Genomic DNA, 25,174 nt, shown 5'->3' with positions numbered 1-25,174 from the left:
TTAAAAAATATTTATTATAGAAATGTACATTTAATTAGTTTTAAGGAATGTATTTGACAATAATGTTAACATATATATTTCCTTAAATTCACAAACTTTACACCTTTAAGATATCTACAATGAGTTTACTTACAAGTTTCATAAGAAATCACTTCACCAATACTGTAGACACAGTTAAGATACAATAGTCTCACTTTTTTTTTCATTTTACTCTGTACTTGTAGAAGGAACACAGTGTGTGGGTGAAGTTCCATCCGAGCGCTAGTGACAGCCCGTAGAGCAGAATGAGAGGTGCAAATGGATAGAGAAGAATTACTGTATTTTTCAAAAATGGCAATGCTGGAAAATAAACAAGTACAAATTCATTTTTTAAGAGGAAATATGACTATTAAATGAACATTCTTAAAGAACATATGGGGCCAAAGAGGAACGCATTCTTCAATCAATAAGATGATGCTATGTAGCCAGAACCACACTGAACTGTACTGAAAGAAACTGTCTAAACTACAGAGAGTTACCAGGAAAGTGTGGTTTCCTATAGTATGCTAATCATGATACCACATGACACAAACATCTCCCCTGAACTGGAGAAAGGACTCCCAATGTCCAAACAAGGTATTACAATTTGAGGGGATTAAGTGGTCTCTGGCAAAGCAGCCAAGAGGGTGAGAACAGTTCTGACCAGTGAAGCCAGAGGTGAGCAGTGGTTTGCATTTATAGTAAAGTCCTAATGATCCAGAGTGACAGGAAAGGAAGGGTTAAAAAACATGTAACATGAAGAAATTATAAAATCCCTAGATTAAATTTAGCTCTAATGGAAATCATTTCTAAAAGAATAATGTAAACATGTTTCTTATTCATATTAAGAAAATGAACTGACTGATAACAGGATCTAACAATAAATTTGCAAACACATCCTCAGGTTGGGCCTGATCTTCTGGGATTATCTACAGAACCATATGGTGATCATAAAAGTGGAAAACGAGACAAAAGTCGTAAAGACTTAAGTTCATAGGCTTATGTGCTCATTCATCCCACCAACCCTTTCCTCTCTCTCTAACCTTTCATTGGTGACCCAGAACCTGAAAGCCTGGGAAACAAAAAACTGGTCATGGGTTCCAGTAGGTAATGTGGAGACAATCAATATGATTTAACATGATTCCTGGCAATGACAGAATTTGTTACATACCCACCATTCTGCTTTTGAGATGTGTGACCATGACCCGAGGTCTTAAAATGGCCACGGATTCTCTGTAAGATCTTGTAAACTCCACGCATTGGGCATCTTTGGCAGGGCAGCTGGAGTTGGAGCGTTTGTGTGCTGTAGGGAGCCCTGGGATCAGGCTGCACTCTCTGTACTTATCTCTCTCTCTATATGCTTGTTTCCTCATTTGAAAAATGGGGATATGTAAACCTATATTATATAATTCTGAAGATTAAATGACATAATCCATAAAAGTACTTTGGGACAGTGCCTGCAAGGGCTCTGTAATTGTAAGCTAATTGTATTAGTGTTACAGCTTCCCCCCCTCTGTTACATTTTCAGACAAACAAAAAAATTACTTACCACTGTATCCTAGGAAGGTTACATAGATGTAATAGCCAACTGCAATCAGCCATAACGTATTTCCAACCAAATATCCAATAAATGTGTCTGTTAGTATGACATCTGATGAAGAGAGGCAAACAATGACTCTCTTTCCATTGCATCAATAAAGACTTTTGGATAATATTTTGAGGAGTAACTGCTACTTACGGTTGATGAAAAAAAGTTGGATAAAATGCAGAATGACTAGGAGAGGATAAAAAGCATTCAAATGCACATCGAAGGCATAGCCCCACTCCACATCATAGTCTCTGCTCTGTCGTTTCACTAAGTACTTGTTAGAGATAAACCTGAAGAGCAAAATTAAAATTTCTTTCATAATACAATAAAAATTCTATAAATGTTTGCTGACTGTCCTCTATGTACCAAGCATTATTTCATACACTAGAATTACAACGGTAAACAACACAGAGGAAAATGTCTGCCTTCAATATCGTGGGAGTAAACTGACAATAGAATATAAATATATGTTAGATGGTACTACAGAAAAAACAGTAAAGGAGAATAGAGAAGCCCTGGCTAGTGTGGTTCAGTAGACTGCCAAACTGCAAACCAAAAGGTCCTGGTTTGATTCCCAGTCAGGGCACATGCCTGAGTTGCGGACCAGGTCCCAGCTGGGGGTGTGTCAGAGGCAGTGTGCTGATGTTTCTCTTGCACATTGAAGTCTCTCCCCCTCTCTTCCTCCCTTCCCCTCTAAAAATAAATCTTAAAAAAAAAAAAAAATAGAGAATACACAGTTGAAATGCAGTATCAGATATCATTGTCATAAGAAAGTAACGCCTAGGCGGAGACCCAAGGGCAGTGACCGGATTTTCCCAGGGCAGGGCATTCCAGGCAGGGGGAAGCCAAGTACAGAGGTGGAGGAGATGGTGCCATGCAGAGGTGGTGGCTGGGTGCCTGCATGTTTGAGGAGTGGGTGGTAGACCAGTGTGCCAGGACCAAGTGAGCAGAGTAACAGGAAATGAAATCAGAAAAGAATTAGGGAGCAAGATCTTACAGAGTCTGTGGCCATTTTAAGACCTCTCTATTTTACTCTTGGTGAAATAAGAAATGACTAGATTTCCCAGAAGAAAGACTTACTGTTTTGATCAGGTTCCTCTAGCTGTCACACCAAGAGCAGACTACAGGGACAAAAGTGTACGTGGAGAGAGCAGTTGAGAGGCTAATGTGAGAGATGAACAGGGTGGTAACAGCAGAGGTAGGACATGCGGGATATGCTACAGTTAGAAGGCAGCACCAACAGGATTTAAGTACTGGACATGGAGTATGGGGGGCACAGGAAGTCAAGGGTGACAGAAATTTTTGCTTTAAACAAAAGATTGAGCTGCATTGGCTGAGGTGGGAATAACTGCTGAAAGAATGGTTGGGAGCAGGAAGGAAGACTGCAGCAGTTTGGATTTGGATCTGTTATGTGAAAGATACCAGTTAGTACGGAATAAGAAATTATATATAAAGTCTAGAGTTTATTTATCCCTGATTGGTGTGGCTCAATTGGTTGGGTGTTGTCCCACAAAGTGAAAGGTCGGTTCCACTGCTGGTCAGGGCACATGCCTAGGTTGCAAGTTTGGTCCCTAGTCCAGGTGTGTATGAGAGGCAATTGATTGATGTCTCTTCTCCCTTTCTCCCTCCCTTCCCCTCTTTCTAAAAATAAATAAATAAAATCTTTTTTTTTTTTTAAAGTGTAGAGTTAGAAGAGGGCAAAACAAGATATAAACTCATTAGTGTGTAGATAATATTTAAAGACAAGGGCCTGAACGAGGCCATCACCTACAGAATGCAGATAAGAGAATCAGGTGGAACTAATAAGAAAAGAGTGGCTAGTGGCAAGTGTCTAGTCATAAGAACAATTATTCAGGCTTCTGCCACTGTTCCACAAGATGGGCCACAAGTTTAGTTAAATTACGAGTAAATAAAAAGTAAAATATTTGTTTCTGGTTTAAGATGGGGCAGAGTAAGACCCTGAACTCACCTCCTCCCACGAACATATAGAGTTTACACCCACAGGGCAATTCCCCGTGAAGAAGAATCGAGGGCTGACTAAACAGCTGCTGCACAACAAATGAAGAGATCACATAGAAACCGGAGACAGAGACATGGTACCAGTACAGTGGGACCCCCATCTCCAACACAACAATCTGAAGTAGGGAGGGTTTCACTAAAGTGCCCACATGTCCTGAGACGTGGTGAAAAAAGTGATTTAAAAGGCACCTAAGCCATCTGCCAAAAGGAAGGAGACCTGTGGAAATTGTGGGATCTCTCTCCAGGGTTGGAGGCATCACAGAGCACTGATTCTTACCCTTCCCTATCCCCTTCAACACATGGGCAGGATGATCCAGGTATTCTAGCCAAGGCTGGCCAAGGCTTTCAGGTGCATAGCATCTTCCTGCCTTGTTCCCAGGTCTCCCAGTGGCCTGCTCCAGCTACTGCTTCCAGCTGACCTTCCAAGGTGACCCGAGCACAGTTTGCCCCTGTGGCTAATACATGCTCTAGCTATAGCTCCCACACCAGTATGGCTTGTCCCTGGGACTTCCACAGACTATGCTGGCTTCAGCTTGCCCTCAGGACTCCCCACAACCTGAGCCCGTTACAACTACCACTCCAACTGACTTGCCAAGGCAGTCCTGGCGTGGACTGCCCCTACAGTAACTAAACTACAATGAAAGCAGCAGGCCCTGGTGTGGCTAGCCCCTGGGACTCCCTCCAGTTCTAGACACTCCAATTATAGCCCAAACCAGCCTGTCAACATGGCTCCCATGCGGCACAACCCCAGGAGGCCTGAGCTGGCTCCAGCTGTATGTAGTCCCAGCTGGTCTGACATGGCAGTCCTGACTGGCTTGTCCCGGGGACTCCACACAGCCCATGCCTACTCCAACTCCAGGCAGCTGGCCCAGGCAGCCCTAGTGCAGCCTGATCCCGGGGCTCCCTACAGCACGCAAACGCTCCAACTCCAGCTGCCCTGCCAAAGACACCCAATGCATGCAGTTTACAAAGAGGAGGCTCTTACACAAGGCCACTCCTTCAAGACTGGAAAGGCTGCTGTTTTGCCTAATTGACAGGAAAAAAAATATAGAACCAAAATGAGACAAAAAGTACAAGCTAAACAAAAGACCCCAGGATAAAACCCTAGAAAAAGAAGTAAATGAAATGGGAACAAGCAATCTACTAGATAAAGAGCTCAAAACACTAATAAGGAATAGATGAACTCAGTAAGGACATCAAAAAAGAAAACAGAAAATAAAACCAATCCAAACCGAACAATACAATAACCGAAATGAAAAATACACTATAGGGAATCAAGAGCTGGTTAGCTGATGCAGAAGAATGTGCCCATGAGCTGGAAGACAAAGGAACGGAAATCACCCAACTGAACTAGCAAATGGAAAAAAGAATTTTAAAAAAGAGAGACCGACCGCTGGTCAGGATGGCGAAGTAGGTCATCACAGAGCTCACCTCCTCCCATGATCACACCAAAGTCATAACTAAATTATAGAACCACCATTGAGAACAGCCTGAAGTCTAGCTGAACAAAACTGCTATAATTAGAGATATAAAGCAGCAACCACATCAAGACTGCAGGAGTGGTGGATTCTGGGACCAGGCAGGGCCCATAAGCACGGTGTGGCAATCATGAAATGTGAGGGATATGCTGGCTGCGGAGGTCTGCCCTGAGAACTCCAACTCCAACAAAACTCCAACAAGCAGCAAAACTCCAACAAGCAGCAGCCAGCCTCGGCATCCGTTATAGCTCTTCCCAAGAGGCCCCAAGCTCAGAACCAGCAGAAACCAGTCTCAACTTCCATTCTAACTTCCATCGGGTGGCCCCAATCCTGGCATAAGTGGCAGCCAGTCTTGGCCTGTAATGTAGTTCCAACTAAGAGGCCACAAGCCAGGCAAAAGCAGAAGTTGATCTCAGCTTGCACTGCAAAGCCCAGCAAAGGGTCCCAATCATGGCATAAGTGGCAGGCAACCTCAGTTTGCACTGTAGCCTCTCCCAAGCACCTCCAAGCCCAGCATAAGCAACACTCAACTGCAAATCACTTTGCTGCTCCAACCAAGAGGCACCAAACCCAGTACAAGTGGTAGTTCACCTTGGCCTGCACTGGAGCCACTCCCAAGAGGCTCCAGCCCCAACACACCTGGTGGCTGCTGCAGACCACATCTGAGAATCACCCAATCAGCTCCACAAATGGTACACGCAAAGGGCAGCCTAGGCTGGCACCACAGCCAGACTGGATGCGAAAGCAACACCCAATCTGTAGAGTCAGCCCCCATACAACAGCTCATCCACTGTAGTCACATCCAGCCTCCATAGCCAGTCAGCCTGAGGGTCAACCCCCCACCCCCAATGGTGTGCCACCGGCAATCGAGGTACAACTACAACAGGAGGGCACACACACCCCTGGAGCTACTGCCTCAGGTGACTAGGAAGACTGCACCACTGTCCACTGGACACTTTCTACATAAGGCCACTCTATCAAGACCAGGAGACATAATACATGGAAATAAACACAGGGAGTCAACTAAATGAGGAAACAAACAAGTCCTAAATAAAGGGGCAAAACTCCAGAAGAATTAAGTGAAATGGAGATAAGCAATCTACCAGATGCAGAGTTCAAAAACACTGGTTATAACACTGCAATGAACTAGGGAGAACAGATGAACTCAGGGAGAACTTCAACAAAGATTTAGAGACAAAAAAAGAAAATATGAACAAGAACCAATCAGAATGAAAAATACACTAACTGGAATGAAGAATACAGTAGAGCAAATCAACATCATATTAGATGAAGCAGAGGATTGAATCAGTGATATGGGAGGGAAGGCAGTAAAAAACACCCAATTGGAACAGCAAAAAGAAAAAAGAATTTTAAAAAATGAGGATAGTTTAAAGTACATGTGGGACAACATCAAGCCACCAATTTTCACACCATAGGGGTCCCAGAAGAAGACAGAAAAAAAAACCAAAAACGGGTTGTAAACCTATTTGAAGAAACAATGACAGAAAACTTATCTAACCTGGCAAAGGAAATACACATACAGTCCAGGAAATGTACAGTCCCAAACAAGATAAACCCAAAGAGGTCCACACCAAGACATGTCAAAATTAAAATGCTAAAGGTTTTGTCAAAAACAAAGGAAGAATTTTAAATGTAGCAAGAGAAAAGCAATCAGTTATGTGCAAGGGAACCCCCATAAGATTATCAGCTGATATATTAACAGAAACTCTGCAGGACAAAAAGGATTGGCACAAAATATTCAAAGTGATGAAAAGCCAAAACCTCCAAGATCACTCTAACCAGCAGAATATCATTTAGAATTGAAGAAACGTAGAGTATCCCAGACAAGAAAATCTGAACAAGTTCATCACCACAAAAACAGTATACAATAAATGTTAAAGGGGCTTCTTTAAGTAGAAAAGATAAAAAATATGAAGAAAATAGAGGACAGAAAAAAAAATGTCACTGAAAAAAGCAAACAGTAAAGACTAGGGATCAACCAAGCTAGTACAAAAATTAAAAGAGAAAAAAGCAGGAAGACCATGTGTAATGACAACAATAAATTAAGGATATACACAAACACGCATGCAAAAGAAGTAAAAAATCATGACAATAAGAAACGTGGAGGCAGTAAAATTGTAGTGATTATGGACTATTTGAACTTAAATGACCATAAACTTGAAACAGTCAGTCTGACATAAACATTCCCCTGGTATATAGGAAGTACATGGTAAGTACAAATCAAAAATCTACAAAAGATATACAAGAAAAAAAGAGAAAGGAATCCAAATACAACACTATAGAAAAAAATCAACATACAAGAGAAGAGAGTAAGTCACTGGCTGGTGTGGCTCAGTGGATTCAGTGCCAGTCTGTGAACCAAAGGGTCGCTGATTCGATTCCCAGTCAGGGCAAATGCCTGGGTTGGCATTTTCCCTGGTGGGCCACGTCCCCAGTAGGTGATGCGCAAGAGGCAACCACACATTGATGTTTCTCTCCCTCTCTTTCTCTTTCCTTTCCCCGCTCTCTAAAACCAAATAAATATTTTTTTAAAAAAAGAAGAGAGACTGAGAAAGGAACAGAGAAAAATTACAAAGATAATCAGAAAACAACTGATAAAATGTCAATAATGACATATCTATCAAATTACTTGCAATGTAAATGAACTAAAAGTCCAATCAAAAGACACAGGGTGACTGAATGGATTAAAAAAAACAAGACCACATACACTGCCTACAAGAGATCCACTCCGCATACACTAAAACGTTTGATAAAGATACTTCATGTAAATGGAAATAAAATAAAAAGGTGGGATAGCAATACCTGTATCACACACAAAAAATAGACTTTCATACAAGAGCTATAACAAGAGATGAGAAGCATTTCATAATGATAAATATTTCAACCCAACAAGAAGACATAACTTGTAAATACCTGTGCATTCAGTGTAGAAGCAATACATAAAGAAAATACTGACAAACATACAAGTAGAGATTGATAGCATTACAATAACAGTAGGGGACTGTCACACCCCACTGACAAAATAATCAACAAGAAAATAGTGGCTCTGAATGACACATTAGACCAGATGAACTTATAACTGAAATTTTTAGTACATTTTACCCAAAAGCATCTGAATATATCTATTTCAAGTGCACACTGAACACTTTCCATGACAGACCACATGCTGGACCACAAAATAAGTCTCAATAAATTTAAGAAGACTGAAATCATATGGCATATTTTCTGATCACAATTGTAAGACACTAGAAATCAATCAGAAGAAGAAAACAGAAAAACACACAAACACATAGAGGATAAAAAATATTCTACTAAACAATGAATGGGTTAACAACAAGATCAAGAAGAAATCAAGATACACAGATGAAAATGAAAAAAAATGACCCCAAATCTATGGGACACAGCATTAACAGCCCCAAGAGGGACATTCATAGCAATAAAGGCCTAGTTCAAAAAACAAGAAAAATCTCAAATAAACAATCTAACCTTGTAACAAAAGGAGCTAGAAAATGAAAAAAAGCAAGGGTCAAAGTAAGCACAACAAATAATAAAGATCCAAGAGGAAATAAAGAGTCAGAGCCCTGACTGGTGTGGCTGAGTGGATAGAGTGCCAGCCTGCAAACCAAAGGGTTGCAGGTTTGATTCTCAGTCAGGGCACATGCCTGGCCAGGTCCCCGGGAGAGGGCGTGTGAGATGCAACCTCACATTCATGTTTCTCTCCCTCTCTTTCTCCCCTGCATTCCCCTCTAAAAATAAATAACAGGAAGGAAAGGAGGGAGGGAGAGAAGGGAGCTGGTGGGGAGGGGAACAACAGAAAACATCAATGTAACCAAGAACCGGGTCTTTGAAAAGATAAACAAAATTGAAAAACCTTGAGCCAGGCTCATCAAGGAAAAAAAAAAGAGGAAAATTAGAAAACCACATGCAAAAGAATGCAACTAGACTACACTTTGTCCCCATGAACAAAAATTAACTCAAAATGGATCACAGACCTAAATATAAGATCTGAAACAGTAAGTTACATAGAAGAAAACATAAATACTAAACTTATGGACATTGGTCTTAGAAAACATTTTATGAATTTGACCCTAAAGCCAAGGGAAGTAAAGGCAAAAATAAATGAATGGGGCTAAATCAAACTAAAAAGCTTCTGCACAACAAAAGAAATTGCTAACAAAACAAAAAGACAACCAACCAAATGGGAGAAGATATTTGCAAACAGTCCTGACAAGGAGTTACTATCCAAAATATATAAAGAACTCATAGAACTCAACACCAAACAAACAATCCAATTTAAAATATGGCAGTCCCTGGCTAGGTATCTGAGTTAGTTAGGTGTCCAGATACACCAGGGTTGTGAGTTCGATCCTTGGTCAGGGCACATACAAGAAGTAATCAATGAATGCATAAATAAGTGGAACAACAAATCAATGTTTCTCTCTCTCCCTCTGCCCTGCCTTTCTCTCTCTAACATCAATCAATAAATAAAATTTAAAAAGGGAGAGGAACTAAAGATACTTCTCCCAAGATGACATAAAAATGGCTAACATATATGAAAAGATGTTCAACTTCACTGGCTATTAGAAAAATGCAAATAAAAACTACAGTGAGATACCACCTCATGCCTGTTAGAATGGCTATTATCAGACATGATCAGGCACGATCAGGGTAGCAGAGCCATAGACAGAGAATGGCTATTATCAACAAGACAAGTAATGACAAGTATTGGAAAGATTGTAACAAAAAGGAACCCTCATTCACTACTGGTGGGGAAAGTGATACAGCCAGTAAGGAAAACAGTATGGAGGTTCCTCAAAAAATTAAGAACAGAGCTACCATACAACCCAGCAACCCCTCTTCTGGTTAGCTACCCCAAAAACCTGAAAACATTTATTCACAAAGATATATGCACCACTATGTGCACTGCAGCATTGTTCACAGGGCCAAGACATGGACACAATCGAAGTGTCCTCAGATGACTGGATAAAGAAGTGGTAAACACATACAACGGACTACTACTCACCCATAAGAAAAGATAAAATTGCCTTAGCTGGGTGGGTAGCTTTGTTGGTTAGAGCATCGTCCTCATAAGCGAAGGTTACAAATTCAATCTCCAGTCAGGGCACATACAAGAAGCAACCAATGAATTCATAAATAAGTAAAGCAACAAAATGACTGATCGATCGATCTCTCTCTCTCCACCCCAAATCAATAACAAAAAAGGTACTGCCATTTTCTACAACATGAGTGGATCTTGAAATATGCTAAGTGAAATAAGTTAGAAAAAGTTAAGAACCATATAATTGCACTTATGTATGGGACATAAAACTGAACGTAACAAATGAGCAAACAAGAAAACAAACAATGTTATAGACACAAACAACAGTATGGTGGTTACCAGAGGGAAGGGGGTAAGAGGGGTAATAAAAGGTAAAGGGGACCAAATATATGGGGATGGAGGCTATCTGGCTTTGGGTGGTGGGCACACAATGCAATATACAGGTCATGTATCACAGATACCTTGATACCTATATACACATATACCTATGTACACTTGATACCTATATAAACTTATTAAACAATGTCACCCCAATAAATTTAATTTAAAAAAAATAGAGGACCCAAAGAAAATAAGTAAAAGAGTTAAGTGACACCCAACACCACAGAAATAAAAGGATTATAAAGAAATACTACAATCATATACCCACAAATTGGACAACCTGGAAGAAATGGATAAATTTGTAGAAACATACAATCTTCCAAGACTGAGTCAAGAAGAACCACAAAATGTGAACAGACAGATAACTATTAAAAAAATTGAATCAGTAATCAACAAAGTCCCAGCAAACAAAAGCCCAGACCAGATGGCTCCATATAGGCGAATTTTACCAAACATTCAAAGAAGAATTAAAACCTATCTTCTCAAACTATTCCAAAAAATTCAAGAGGAAGGTTACCAAGCTCATTTTATAAGACAAGCATTACCTCGATATCCAAGCCAGACAAAGACACTACCAAAAAAAATAAAATTATAGGCAAATATCCCTGAAAAACACAGAAGCAAAAATCCTCAATAAAATATTAGCAAATCAATTTCAGCAATATGTTAAAAAGATCATACACCATGATCAGGTGAGATTTATTCCCAAAATGGAAGGCTGGTTCAACATCCACAAATCAGTTAACGTGATATAACACATAAAACAAAATGAAGGACAAAAATCATGTGACCAATGAATACATGCAGGAAAAGCATTTGAGAAAATCCAACATCCAATTATAAAAACTCTCAGCGAAGTGGATATAACAAGAACATTCCTCAGCATAATAAAGGCCAGATATAACAAACCAACAGGTAACATCATATTCAAATGTGAAGAGGTGAAAACTTTTTTCTTCACAACCAGAAAAAAACCAAGAATGTCCAATTTCACCAGTATTTTTTTTTTTTTACAGCTATCAGAAAAGAAAATGAAAAAGTATCTGAATTGGAAAGGAAGCAGTAAAACTGTCATTATTTGCAGATGACATGATATTGTATATAGAAAACCCTAAATCCACCAAAAAACTATTAGAATAAATGAATTCAGTCAACTATCAGGATACAAAATAAACATTCAGAAATTGCTCGTATTTTTATACACCAATAACAAATAAGAAATTCTATCAGAATAAGAAATTAAGAAAACAATCCCGTTTGCAATTGCATTAAAAAAAAAAAAACCCTAAGAGACTTCTGGTCAAGATGGCAGCATAGGTAAACAAGGCTCGTCCCTTTGCACAACCACATCGAAATTACAACTACGTTATAGAGTAATGATCACTCAGAACTGGCATAAATAGAGTTGAATGAAATCTGACACCTACAGAATTAAGAAAACCACATCCACCCAGGCTGGTAGGAGGGGCAGAAATGTGGAACAGGCTAGTCCTACATACAGTTATGGTGGAGGAGCACTGGCTGGTGTGCCTTAGTGGATTGAATGCCAGCCTGCGAACCAAAGGGTCGCTGGTTCAATTCCCACTCAGGACACATGCCTGGCTTGCAGGCCAGGTCCCCAGTGGGGGGCATGCAAGAGGCAACCATACATTGATGTCTCTCTCTCCCTCTTCCCCTCTCACTATAAATAAATCTTTAAAAAAATTCAGGAGGGATATACTGAGAATGAGGAGTCCCAGGCCTCCCAACCCACAGTACCAGTAACAGGAAGATAAGTCCTCATAACTTAACTTCTGGCTGCAAAAACCAGCAGGGATTGATTCGGCAGAAGAAAACTTCTGGAGACCCAAGCAGTTCCCCTTACAGAACCCAAACATGGACTTACTCAGACTCATTCCCTCTGAGCTCCAGCATGGGGTATCAGCTCCAAAGGCATACAGGGAGTAACTGAAGTGGCTGGAATCAAGGCAAGAGCTGGGGAACAGTTTTCTCCAAAACTGAAATGTGGGCAGAGCCACAGAGCCAGCAGGCTGATGGCATATTTGAGACTCCATCAACCAGGCTAACACTGTCTGCCCCACCCCAAAGATCCCCTGAGGCTCCTTTCCACCCAACTTACAGCTGTTAACAGCTTTTCGATATGAATGGTTGGGCTTGGCTCAAGCTTCACAACACCCTAAATCCTTTCAAACAAGCATTGGGTGGCCTCAGTGGGTCATGAGTGCCCAGCCCCGACACCTCTTGCTAAACCCCCTCAGACCTCACACTAGCAGCAGGCAGCTTAGGATCACAGCTTGGCTTCACCTGGGAATCTCCAAGCTCAGCACAAGTAGAAGCCATCTCAGATTGCTCTATAGCTCAGGCAGGATGGCCCCAGGCAAAACACAGGTGGGGTCTAACCTTGGCTTGCACCACCCAGGAAACCCCAGGGCCTGCACACCCAGTGGACATCTATAGACTATGTTGGAGTACCACCACCCAGCCCTTGAACAGCTGATCTTCCACAGAAGGAGGCTGGTGGTTAGTGGTCACAGGCAATCCTTGCAGGCGAATAGAATGGGTAAATTGCTCCCATTGATCTACCAACAGCAACCAAGGCTCAACTACAAGAGAAGGGTGTACTCAGCCCTCACAAAGGGCACACCTTAAGTACCCAGCCTGGGTGACAGGGGAGGTTCTGTCACCAGATCTTACAGGATACCTTCTACATCAAGCCATGACACCAAGATAGGGAGTTATAACCGCTCTACCGAATATACAGAAACAAACACCGGAAGGCTGCCAAAATGAGGAGACAAAGAAACATGGCCGAAATGAAAAGAACAGATCAAAACTCCAGAAAAAGAACTAAAGAAAATGGAGATAAGCAATATACCAGATGCAGAATTCAAAACACTGGTTATAAGGATGCACAAGGAATTTAGCGAGACCATCAACAGCATAAGAAAGATCCAGTCAGAAACAAAGGATACACTAATTGAAATACAGGACAATTTACAGGGAAACAACTGTACAGTGAATAAAGCCAAGAATGAAATCAATGATTTGGAACATAAGGAAGCAAAAAACAAGCTATCAGAACAAAAAGAAAAAAGAACCCAAAAGAACAAGGATAGTGTAACCGTCTCTGAGACAACTTCAAGCGTTCCAATATTTACATCCTAGGGGTAGCAGAAAGACCAAGAAACTGGAAAGCTATTTGAGAAAACAATGAAAGAAAACTTCCCTAATTTGATGAGGGAAACAGACCAGTCCAGGAAGCTGAGAGAGTCCCAAACAAGATGGATGCAAAGAAGTCCACTCCAAGACACATAAAAGTTAAAATGCCAAATGTAAGAGATAAAGAGAAAATCTTACAAAGCAGCAAGAGAAAAGAAGTTAGTTATCATGTGGTTGCTAGATTGGAGGGGGTGCAGGAGGATGGATGAAGAGTTTAGGGGAATAAGAAGTACAAATAGGTAGTTACCTACGGCGGGGGGGGGGGGGGGGTCCGCATAAGACTGTCAGCTGATTTCTCAAAAGAAACTTAGGAGGGTGGAAGGGACTTGCAAGGAATATTCGAAGTCATGAAAAGCAGGGACCTACAGCCAAGACTGCTTTACCCAGCAAAGCTTTCATTTACAATCAAAAGGCAGATAAAGAGCTCCCAGACAAGAAAAAACTAAAGGAGTTCATCATCACCAAACCATTACTATATTAAATGTTAATAAAGGGACTTATTTAAGAAAAAATCAAAACTATGAACAATAAGATGGCAATAAATACATACCTCTCAACAACTGAATCTAAAAAACAAACTAAAGTAACAGCAGAGACAGAATCATGAATGCGGAAAGCATTCATGCTTTCCGTCAAAGTACTGATGGTTGGCAGGTGGGATGGGGGTGTAGGGGAATGGGTGAAGAGGAGAGGGGATTAAGCAGTGCAAATAGGCAGTTACAGAATAGCCATGGGGATATAAAGTATAGCATAGGAAATGGAGTAGAATTTGTACTTTTGACCCATGGACATGAACAATGGTATGAGAATTGCCTGAGGGAGTGGGCGTGCTGGGTGGAGGCAGACAAAGGGGGAAAAATTGGGACAACTGTAACAACATAATTTAAAAAAAAAAAAGCCTGGAAATAAACTGAACCAAGAAGGTAAAAGACCTGTATCTGGAAAACTGTAAGACACTGAAGAAAGAAACTGAAGGAGATACAAATAAATGAAAGCATATACAGTGTTTATGGACAGGAAGAATTAACATCATTAAAATGTCCATACTACCCAAAGCAATCTACATACTCAATGCAATTCCTATCAAAATACCAATGGCATTTTTCACACAGCTAGAACAAAGAATCCTCAATTAATATGTATCACAAAAGACCCCAAATAGCCAAAGCAATCTTAAGAAATAAGAACAAAATTGGAATTATCATCCTCCCTCATAGCAAACTATGCTACAAAGCTATAGTAATCAAATTAGTATGGTGCTGGCATAAAATAGAGATCAACAGAACAGTATAGAGAAGCCGAAAACAAACCCACACCTACATGATCAATTAATGAAAAAGGAGGCAAGAATATACTATGGGTAAAGATGGTCTCTTCAATAAATGGTGCTGGGAAAACTGAAAAGACACATGCAAAAGTATGAAATATTGACCAGTGATACATCCAATAAGGAATTAACATCCAAAATATATAAGGAACTCATTTAATATAACACCAATAAAACAAACAATTCAATTAAAAAATGGGCAGAGGGCCTGAACAGACATTTCTCCAAAGAGGACAAATAGCCAACAGACATGAAAAGATGTTTAACATCATTAACTGTCATGGAAATACAAATTAAAACCACAGTGAAATATCACCTCATACCTGTCACAATGGCAATCATCAATAAACCCAGAAACAACTGGTGTTGACAAAGATGTGAAGAAAAGGGATGCCTCATGCACTGCTGATGAGATTGTAAACTGGTGTAGCCACTATGAAAAACAGTATAAAGGTTTCTCAATAAATTAAAAATAGAACCACGTTATGACCCAGAAATTCCATTTCTGGGTATTTATCAGAGGAACTTAAAAAATAAATTGAAAAGACATATGCACCCCTATGCTCATTGCGGCATTATTTATAATAGCCAAGATAAGGAATGAACTTAGGTGTCCATCAACAGACCAATGGATAAAGATGTGATACACATACAGGGTGGGGCAAAAGTACGTTTACAGTTGTGAATACACAAGAGTTTACTCTTGTATTATTTATTAATTATTGTAATATTTTCCATACAAACAACTGTAAACCTACTTTTGCCCCACCCTATATACCATAGAGTATTACTGAGTCATAAGAATGAAATGGTGCCATTTGTGACAATAGGGATGGTCCTAGGTTCTAGGACCCAGGGAGGTATTATGTTAGGTGGAGTAGGTCAGAAAGAGAAAAGACTGACTTGTGGAGACTTCTAGCCAAGATGGAGACATAGGTAGATATACTTTGCCTCCTCACACAACCAAAAGGACAAGGACAAATTTAAAAACAAAAAATAACTAGTACTGCCAGAAAATCAAACTGTATGGAAGTCTGACAACCAAGGAGTTAAAGAAGAAACATTCATTCAGCCTGGAAAAAGGGGGTGGAGACAGGCAGCCAGGGCAGAGAGGATGTGTGGCAAGGTGGCAGCTGGAGGACCAGGTGCGCAAGGTGGCGGGTGGCGGGTGGCGGACGGCGGACTTAACGGTCCCACATTTGCCTGCGGATAAACCAGGAGGAACAGGTGGGGAGTGAGGCAGACAGCACAATCCAGGGTTCCAGTGCGGAAAAAGAAAGCCTCAAAACCTCTGGAGGTAAAATCCTATGGGGGTTGTGATGGCAGGAGAAACCGTCAGCCTTACAGGAGAGTCTGTAGGAGACACCCACGGGGTCCTAGAATGTACACAAACCCACCCACCTGGGAATCAGCACCAGATGGGCCTAATTTGCTTGTGGGTTGTGGGGAAAGTGACTGAAATCCCACAAAGAGCTGAGTAAGCATCATTGTTCCCTCTTGGGCCCCTCCCCCACACAAAGTGTCACAACTCAGCAACTTGGATTGCCCCATCCTGGTGAATACCTAAGGCTCCACCCCTCTCAATGTAATAGACATGCTGAGACAAAGAAATACGGCCCAAATGAAAGAACAGACCAAAGCTCCAAAAATAGAACTAAGTGATAAACAGACAACCAACCGATCAGATGCACAGTTCAAAACACTGGCAATCTGGAAGCTCTGAATTGGTTGAATATAGTCTCAAAATGGAAGAAAAAGGCAAGGCTATGTAACGTGAAATAAAGAAAAATAGACAGGGAACTACCAGTGAAGGGAAGGAAAATGGGACTCAAATCAACGATCTGGGGCTGAAGGAAGAGATAAACCAGAACACAATGAAGAAACAAGAATTCAAAAAAATGAGGAGAGGCTTCGGAACTTCTGGGACAACTTTAAACGTTCCAACATCCAAAATCATAGGGGGTGCCAGAAGAAGAGGAGGAAGAGCAAGAAATTAAAAACTTATCAGGAAAAACGATGAAGGAGAACTTCCCAATCTGGCAAAAGAAATAGACTTCCAGGAGATTCAGGAAGCTCAGAGTCCCAAAGAAGTTGGACCCAAGGAAGCACACACCAAGACACATCATAATTACATTACCCAAGATGAAAGATAAGGAGAGACTCTTAAAAGCAGCAAGACGAAAGGAGACAGTTACCTACAAAGGAGTTCCCACTAGACTATCAGCTGATTTCTCAAAAGAAACCTTGCCGGCAAGAAGGGGCTGGAAGGAAGTATTCAAAGTCATGACAGGCAAGGACCTACATCCATGATTACTCTATCCAGCAAAGCTTTCACTTAGAATGGAAGGGCAGATAAAGTGCTTCCCAGATAAGGTCAAGTTAAAGGAGTTCATCATCGCCAAGCCCTTATTATATGAAATGTTCAAGGAACTTATCTAAGAAAAAGAAGATGATCAAAAACAATGAACAGTAAAATGACAACAAACAACTATCAACAACTGAACCTAAAAAAAACAAAAACGAATCTAAGCAAACAACTATAACAGACAGAATCACAGAAATGGGAGATCAGAGGAGAGAGGAAGGGGGAAGAATGGAGGAAAAGGTTCAGGGAATGAGAAGCATAAATAGTAGGTACAAAATAGGCAGGGAGAGGTTAAGAATAGTATAGGAAATGGAGAAACCAAAGGACTTCTATGTATGACCCATGGACATGAACTAGGCGGGGTAAGAGGTATGCTGTGAGGAGGGGAAGTGCAGAGTGGAGGGGAATAAAGGGAAGGGGGGAAAAAAGTGGGACAAGTGTAATAGCATAATCAATAAATGTTAAGTAAAAAGGCATCCCTCCCCCCAAAAAAGATTACTATCATATGATTTATTTCACTTACATATGGAATTTAAAACACATAGTAAATGAACAAATTGATGGCTACTGAAGGGGAGTTGGGATCTAGGTAAAAAAGGGGAGAGATTAAGAAGTACATACTTCCAGTTATAAATTATATCATGGAGATGTAATGTAGAGAATAGGGAATATAGTCAATGATACTGTAACACCCATGTGTAGTGTTGAGGAGTACTCGCCGTATCAGGGGATTACTTTATACGTTATATAAATTTCTGTACTATATGAGGGAGGACCCCCAAAAAGCCCACAGAATTTATTTATAAAAAATTGTGTATTTATTCTTACATGTTTAAACTTTAGTCACCTTCAAAGTACTCTCCACTTAATGCATACATCTGAGACTTTTTTCCATTGCTCAGAACAGTTTTTGGACTCATCAATTTTTTGCCTGAAATAGTGCTTCTGACATTTTTTGTTTTACCTCTTCCACATCGGCAAAACATTTCCTTTTGAGGACTTCTTTCATCCATGAAAACAAAAAAAGTGCCACTCCGGTTGAGATCGGGTGAATAGCGCCAAGGGGAGTCATGCTTTTTTTTGTCAAAAACTGCTGAACACTCAGCACAGTGTGGGCACACGTACTCCTAAATCAGCCATCATGAAATGGCCGAATGCACTGAAAGACTTCAAAAAAAATTCACCGAAGCTGAATGAGCCTCTCACAACACCAGCCCGCACACTGATACTGATGGGTTCCTAGAACACTCACCTAGTGGGGGAAACCTCTATTACAAGGGACCCACCCTCCAGAAAATAATTTTCATTTTGGTGGGGGGAGAGCGTCCCCTTATATAAATGTACTATATTATACACACAAAACTAGTAATATAAGTCAAGTGTAATTGAAAAAAAACTGATTTAAAGAAGATACATAGATGGCCAACAGACATATCAAAGTATGTTTAGCATCACTAATCATCAGGGAAATGCAAATCAAAACCAAAATGAAGTATTAGCTCACATCTGTCAGATTGGCTATTATCACAAAAGGTAAGCTTCTGCAAAGGATGTGGAGAAAAGGTAACCCTCGTGCACTCCTGATGGGACTGAAATTGGTGCAGGCACTATGGAAATCAGTATGGAGTTTCCTCAAAAAATTAAAAACAGAACTACTGTATGACCCAGCAATTCCACTTCTGAATACTTATCTGAAGAAAACAAAAACATGTATACCTCTGTGTTCATTGAAGCATTATTTGCAGGCACCAAGATATGGAAGCAACCTACGTGTTCATCCATAGATGAATGGATAAAGAGAACATAATATATATGTACAATGAAATATTACTCAGTCATGAAAAAATAATGAAATCAGTTTAATAGAGAAATACAAATATCATGATTTCACTTATAGGTGAAATCTTAAAAAAACAAAACAAAAAATAAACAGAAACAAACTCCAAGAACAAACTGATGGCTGTTGGGGTGGGGGAAGTGGTTGGGTGGAAAAGAGGAGAGAATTAAGAAGCACGCACTTCCAGTTATAAACTATATCATGGAGATGTAATGCACAGCACAGGGAATGGTCAATATCAAAATAACTTTATACAGTAAAAGATGGCTAATACACTTACTGTGGTGACCACTTTGTAAGGTACATAAATGTCTGATCACTACGTTGTACACCTGAAACTAACAGTACGTCAACTATAATTATAAATAAATTCAAAAATAAAATATCCAGTTAATAGAAAAATAGATCTTTAAAGGAAAAGAACAAACAATCATTTGTATTATAAACAGAGTTGTGGAAATGCAATAGATTTCTGTAAGTGTGATTTCATTTCAAGGATACATTTAAAATGGTATGCTTACATTAGAAATAAAAATAGGAAAAACATGGAAACAAGAGGAAGAACAAAGTACAGTACTAATAAAACAGTTCTACACTCAGGTACCTTAAAAATGTCAAAAGAATACTGCTTTGTTGAACAAACTGGAACTTACCAATACATTTTCCCTTTTAGCCAAAACATGTGCCATCAAATGAATGGAATAAGAATCTAGCTCACTACTCAAGAATTCCCATTCTGTGATCCTGCTGCTGCTGTTTCTACTCCTCTGGTTATTCCTTAAATGGACACGTGCCAGGACTCTGTCCTCAGAGAGAGTGTCACCTCTAGCACAGACACTCCTTTCGAGAAAGTGCAGAGACAATGGTGGTTTCCCCCTTCCACGTTCACATTAATGAAGCCAATTGTGTCCTCATCCTGGCCCAGGCTGCTGTAGGTTCAGAGTCATGTACCCTAATAGCTAATGAACCTTTATTTCCACTACATATTCAAAATGCCGCCTAAACTCAGGGTGCAACATGGAATCCTTCATCTATACCCACCACTTACTCCTAAGCCAAAAACTTGCCGGCCATCCCAAGGGAGGCTATGGTCTCCTCTTCTTCCCTGCCCTCATCATATATATCCTCTTATCACAGGAAGCTTGCTAGCTCATCTCTCTCCTCTCGTCCTATGATCATCATACTAGCCTGGGCCTCCTCTACTCATGCAGACCCACAACTGTATCCAGCCTTACCACTCTCCAACTTCTCCTCCTCCACTGCCATAGAAAAAGACTTTTTCTGAAGTATGAATTTGATGTTATTTCCTTACTTCAGAGCCTCCAAGCTCCACAAATCTCATCCCTAAACCTATAAAAACAGCCTCTGAGATAAAGTCAAATAATTTTTCCTGAATTGCATGTAAGAACAATTTCTCTAATCAAATGTCTTCCTCAGCCATTCAGAGTCAGCCTACACTCTTGGACCCAGCATGCTGACTACATTTCTATGTCTTTGCAGTTGGTACTAGAGATCATCAATCCTACCTCCCCGAACACCTCCTCATGCTAGTTCCTGTGGTGCCTCTGGGATGACAAGCAATCACATGTCATCATTTCTATTTTTAGCTCCTCACATCATTTACAAGACAACATAGGTTTACAAAAACATACTGAGTCCTTTTCTATTTAACTTACACTATCATATAGTTATACTAAAGGTACTAAACTCCAGAATGACTTGGTTTCTGTGTCCCTCCACAATCAGTACACTCATGGCAGAAAGCGGGCCATTGGGCTGGCCAGAAAAGTCTGTTATGTTTTTCCACATGATGGTTCTAGTAGTGCTTAGCTGTCTTTAACTTCATTCGAAACAATTTTGTTAGATTGCATTGTGACAGCTGTTGTATTATTGTGCATTTAAAAAAACTTACTGAAATTTGAATTTTTTGTGCAGCCATTTTAATACTGAAGATGGAAGAAGATACACAACATTTTTGATGTTATGCTTTATTATTTCGAGGAAGGTAAAAATGTAACTGAAACTCAAAAAAAAGATTTGTGCAGTGTATGGAGAAGGCGCCTGTGACAGATCGAATGTGTCAAAAGTGGTTTCAAAAGTTTCTGGGTACTACTGACATTTTGGCCAAAAAGTTCTTTGCTGTGGACAGGCTGTCTTACGAATTGGAAGGTGTTTATCAGCACTCCTGGCCTCTACGCACAAGAAGACAATAGTGGGAGATAGCTGACATACTCAAAATATCTCAATCAATAAAGTTATTGGTGAACATGAAAAACGTGTCTTTTATTTTATGGAAAAACCATGTAGACTTTTTGGCCAACCCAAAACAAACTAAACTATTCCCTTGAAAGCCTCATTGAAATTTTTCCATATACCATGTTTTTCATGGATATTTGGACAACGAATATGTGATTTACATTAGCAGTATTATTTTTAGGTCAGATTTTAGAATTTTACATTAACATTTTATTGGCTAGCACATATAAAACCTGTACTGTACTAAAGTTATAAAGGAAGATAAAAGATTGGTATCTTCAGAGGTTGTAGTCTTAGAATTGTGTTTAAAACATTAATAGCTACCATTTACTGAGCACTTACTATATGCCAGATGCTTTTCCTACCACAAGCTTCTCAAATACCTTACAAAATAATTTCATTTTACAAGAGGATGTAAATGGCTGAGCTGGCAGTAAATGGCTGAGCTGGCATATGAACCCAGGTCTCTCTGTGATTAAAATGCTCCAGAGTGTTTTCTCTGATATACAATGACCACCAGCCCTATTCAATCACTGGCCATCTTCTAAGCTCACCGATCACATTCATCCCCCTTCATTCATCACGCCACCAGCAAAGGAGCCCTGTATCTCTGAGAACAATGAAAAACCAAATACCAGATTTACACTCAGTACACTGCTGTTGTTAAACTAAACCTAGACAATGTCAAACTGAGACTCCTTTCAATAACACCTGAGTGTGTGTGCGTGCATGTGTGCGTGTGTGTGTGTGTGTCTCCCTCAGCAGGAAGGCACCAAAAGTTTAATGAAAAAAATCTTTTCAAATGTGCTACATTTATCACAAAAAACTCAAAGTAAGATTCCATGAAATAACCTTCTAGACCTTATACATTTTAGTTGTGACAAAGGCAGGAGAAAAGTGAGCCTTCATCCAGACAACTTAAGCAGAATTGGCTAACTACATCATATTTTTGCAAAATCAGCGATTTTATCAGTATGATATAATCATTATTTCAATTCACTTTGACAATATAGACCATAACCTTAGTGTATTTTCTGATACAGGTAGATGTAAGAGGGCAAGTTATACTAATCTAGAGAGTCAAAATGGATGCCTTCAGTTTACCTATCTTGATTCGATTTCCATCAGCTACTGTATCTGTGAAGCAAGCAAAGGAGGCTCTACAGTAGTATTAGAAGAACCAAACATATGGTACTTACCACATTAGAGTTGAGATGAGAAGACCAACACCCACACAATCTATGAATACAACCCAAAGGAGAAGCTTTATCATCTTAAAAAATCCCATGTCCAGCACAAAGCCAAATCCTACAGTAGACACTGAAAGAAAGATTTACAAGTTTCATTCAGGCAGTTTGCAAGGTTCTAGGGATATAAGGCATACAGTCCCTGCCCTCCAAATTCACATGGTCCAGTGGGGGAGACAGACATGTAAACAAAACCCCCAAGCTATGTTCTATGTGATTAAGGGCATGGAATGGCCACTTAAAGACCTCAAGTTTACCAAGGAGGCCCCTGTGTGTGGCTCACCAGGGTGGCCCAGCTTTTGGAATACCATCAGTACTGGAAAGACACTCATATATTTCAGGTAAGTTAAAGGTGAGAAAAATCTACACACTTCATTTCCTTAAAGGCTCACAGGATCCTTTCGCTACACTATTGGAGAACTTACAAGTACTTTCTCAAGTTCCTATCAATACTGCACTTTTAGAACTCAACTCTCCCTCCGGATTTCCCTAATTGTGAAAAGCAATTTCCAATCTTGATATTCCCTTTCACGATAAGTTTGCATTTGGGTATCAATGTATTTATCACTGTAGTTAAAAGACATGAAATGACTCTGTCCCTCTACTTTTTTATAGTTTTGAGGTAATGATTTACTCTGGCATCTGCTTGGGCCCTTCAGAACCAGGCAGAATACAGATTTCTCTCCTGTGAGATTTTGGAGACTTCACAAAAGAGGAAGGAGCTTTAAATATACCCAAACTCTGACCCAGAACAGTTATAACAAAAGAGCTCCAAATGACAAGTCCAATCAAACACTCAATTTGTTTTTCAACTGTACTGAAGATCAACACACTTACCACATAGCCAGATACTTAACAGGACCAAGAAAGCTGGATCATCTCTGGCCCACTGATCTTTTGTCTGCTTTCGATAATGAAAGTTTCTATAAACCTTCTGTGGGGAAGTGAACAGGTAGAGCATCTGCCATGCTGCAAACTCAAAATCCATTTGCCGAAAACGAAAAAGCCTTCTCAAATATTTGTAGCGCTTTGCTCCTGCTGTGTGTCTTGCTGCATCTCTGGAATTCAACACTCCATTCCCCTGCACTGGGGAATTCACTGAAGTACTTGGTAGCATCTTCCTATGGGGGGAGAGAAGGAAAATCTTTATTCGTAATCTGAAGAAAGTGTTGGGTACTAGCAGGCCTCTTCTGAGTCATATGGGAGGGAGGTCACCTGACACTTCTCCAATCCTTGAGAAAAGTCAGTGGTCAATGCAAATGGAGTTGTTTTTGAAGCTTGGTTGAGTCCTGCTTACTGCACTTCAGCCAAGGGCGGCACCGTAGTAACAATCATACAGGGGCCATACATTTCCCACACCTCACCTCCCTCAGTCCTCAAAACAGTCCTCCCAGGTAATAGCAGCTACAGAGAGAGAGAGACGGTGTGGGGGAAGGCAGGGATGGAGAGGGAGAGACGGAGAGAGAAGAAAAGGAAGGAAGAGAGGGAGACTGAGATTCTGATTCAAGTTCCAGCTCAGAACCCTGTGTTCTTAAACACCAAGCCTTAAGAGAAAGCCTTTGTTTAGGCCAATTAGAAACGAAATGATGTTACCAAGGAGAAGTAAATGACTTCATCACACTGGTGGTCCACCAAAGCATTGCCAGCAAGCAACTCGTTCACTAGAAGGTGTTATAAAAATATAGCAAAAACTAAATCCAGTATTTTTTTTCATGAATAATTCCGCAGAGGGACGTCACAGTGAGAGACGGGGTTGAACCATTCTGAAGCTAAGTGAGGGCAGTCAGTCATGGTCCCGCCCCCCGCCCCGGCGGCCCCGTCGCCAGCTCTGCTCCCCAACCTCCGGACACAGGCCGCTCCCCGGCAGCCCCGGCCCAGGGTAGGGCTGCCAAACATAACAAATAAAGTCGTCCTCTGACGTTGGAATCCTATACAGGAATGCCTGTTTGTATAAGTACGTCTGAAATACTGCGTGGGGGATTTCCTTACTAAAAAGTATTTGTTGTTTATTTTATCTGAAATTCAACTGTAGCTGAGCGTCCCACATTTTATCCCGTCACCCCACCGGACGTCCCGCGATTGTCACTCCAGCCCCCGAGAGGTCGGGCCGCCAGTGGCGGGAGGAAACGGGACCGGGCGAGCCAAAGCCGTGCCCGGACATAGTCCTCCTCAGGACTCACCTGGAGCGCCGCTAGGGCCTCCACCGGCTCCAAACTAGCCGCAACCTCGATTTAGCAGCTGGGACAGCCTCTGGGCTAACTTCCCTTCCCGCAACGTAGACAGTATCTGGGGCGCAACACGTGACCTGCGCCTACTTCCGCCGCCCGCGGCCTCTCCTACTCGTAGCTCGGGTGAGCTC

The 25,174-nt window shown here is 40.7% G+C and overlaps 1 protein-coding gene across 1 annotated transcript; it reads right to left on the bottom strand.

The window, feature by feature from the left end:
- UNC50 (unc-50 inner nuclear membrane RNA binding protein) lies at nt 1–25,122 on the bottom strand. The gene is made up of 6 exons (XM_054586225.1): nt 24,996–25,122; nt 23,653–23,936; nt 22,768–22,888; nt 1,757–1,896; nt 1,568–1,669; nt 1–339 (listed from the first exon to the last, which is right to left on the bottom strand). The coding sequence occupies exons 2-6, from the start codon at nt 23,930–23,932 to the stop codon at nt 203–205; spliced, it is 780 nt and encodes a 259-aa protein (XP_054442200.1). The 5' UTR covers nt 23,933–23,936; nt 24,996–25,122; the 3' UTR covers nt 1–202.
- Between the last annotated feature and the right edge of the window lie 52 nt (nt 25,123–25,174).

The sequence above is a fragment of the Pteronotus mesoamericanus genome, unplaced genomic scaffold, assembly GCF_021234165.1.
Source record: "Pteronotus mesoamericanus isolate MK-2021 breed Mesoamerican mustached bat unplaced genomic scaffold, CSHL_Meso_final contig_121, whole genome shotgun sequence".
Taxonomy (NCBI): domain Eukaryota; kingdom Metazoa; phylum Chordata; class Mammalia; order Chiroptera; family Mormoopidae; genus Pteronotus; species Pteronotus mesoamericanus.
This window is presented reverse-complemented; position numbering and strand designations above follow the sequence as displayed.

Bases quoted from the DNA above. Each gene is read 5' to 3' on its own strand.
- UNC50 (XM_054586225.1), bottom strand. From the start codon at position 23,932: ATGCTACCAAGTACTTCAGTGAATTCCCCAGTGCAGGGGAATGGAGTG. The intron at 22,889-23,652 runs GTAAGTGTGTTG...TCTTTCTTTCAG, and splicing joins GTTAAGTATCTGGCTATGTG to TGTCTACTGTAGGATTTGGC. The intron at 1,897-22,767 runs GTAAGTACCATA...TTTGCTCTTCAG, and splicing joins CTCATCTCAACTCTAATGTG to GTTTATCTCTAACAAGTACT.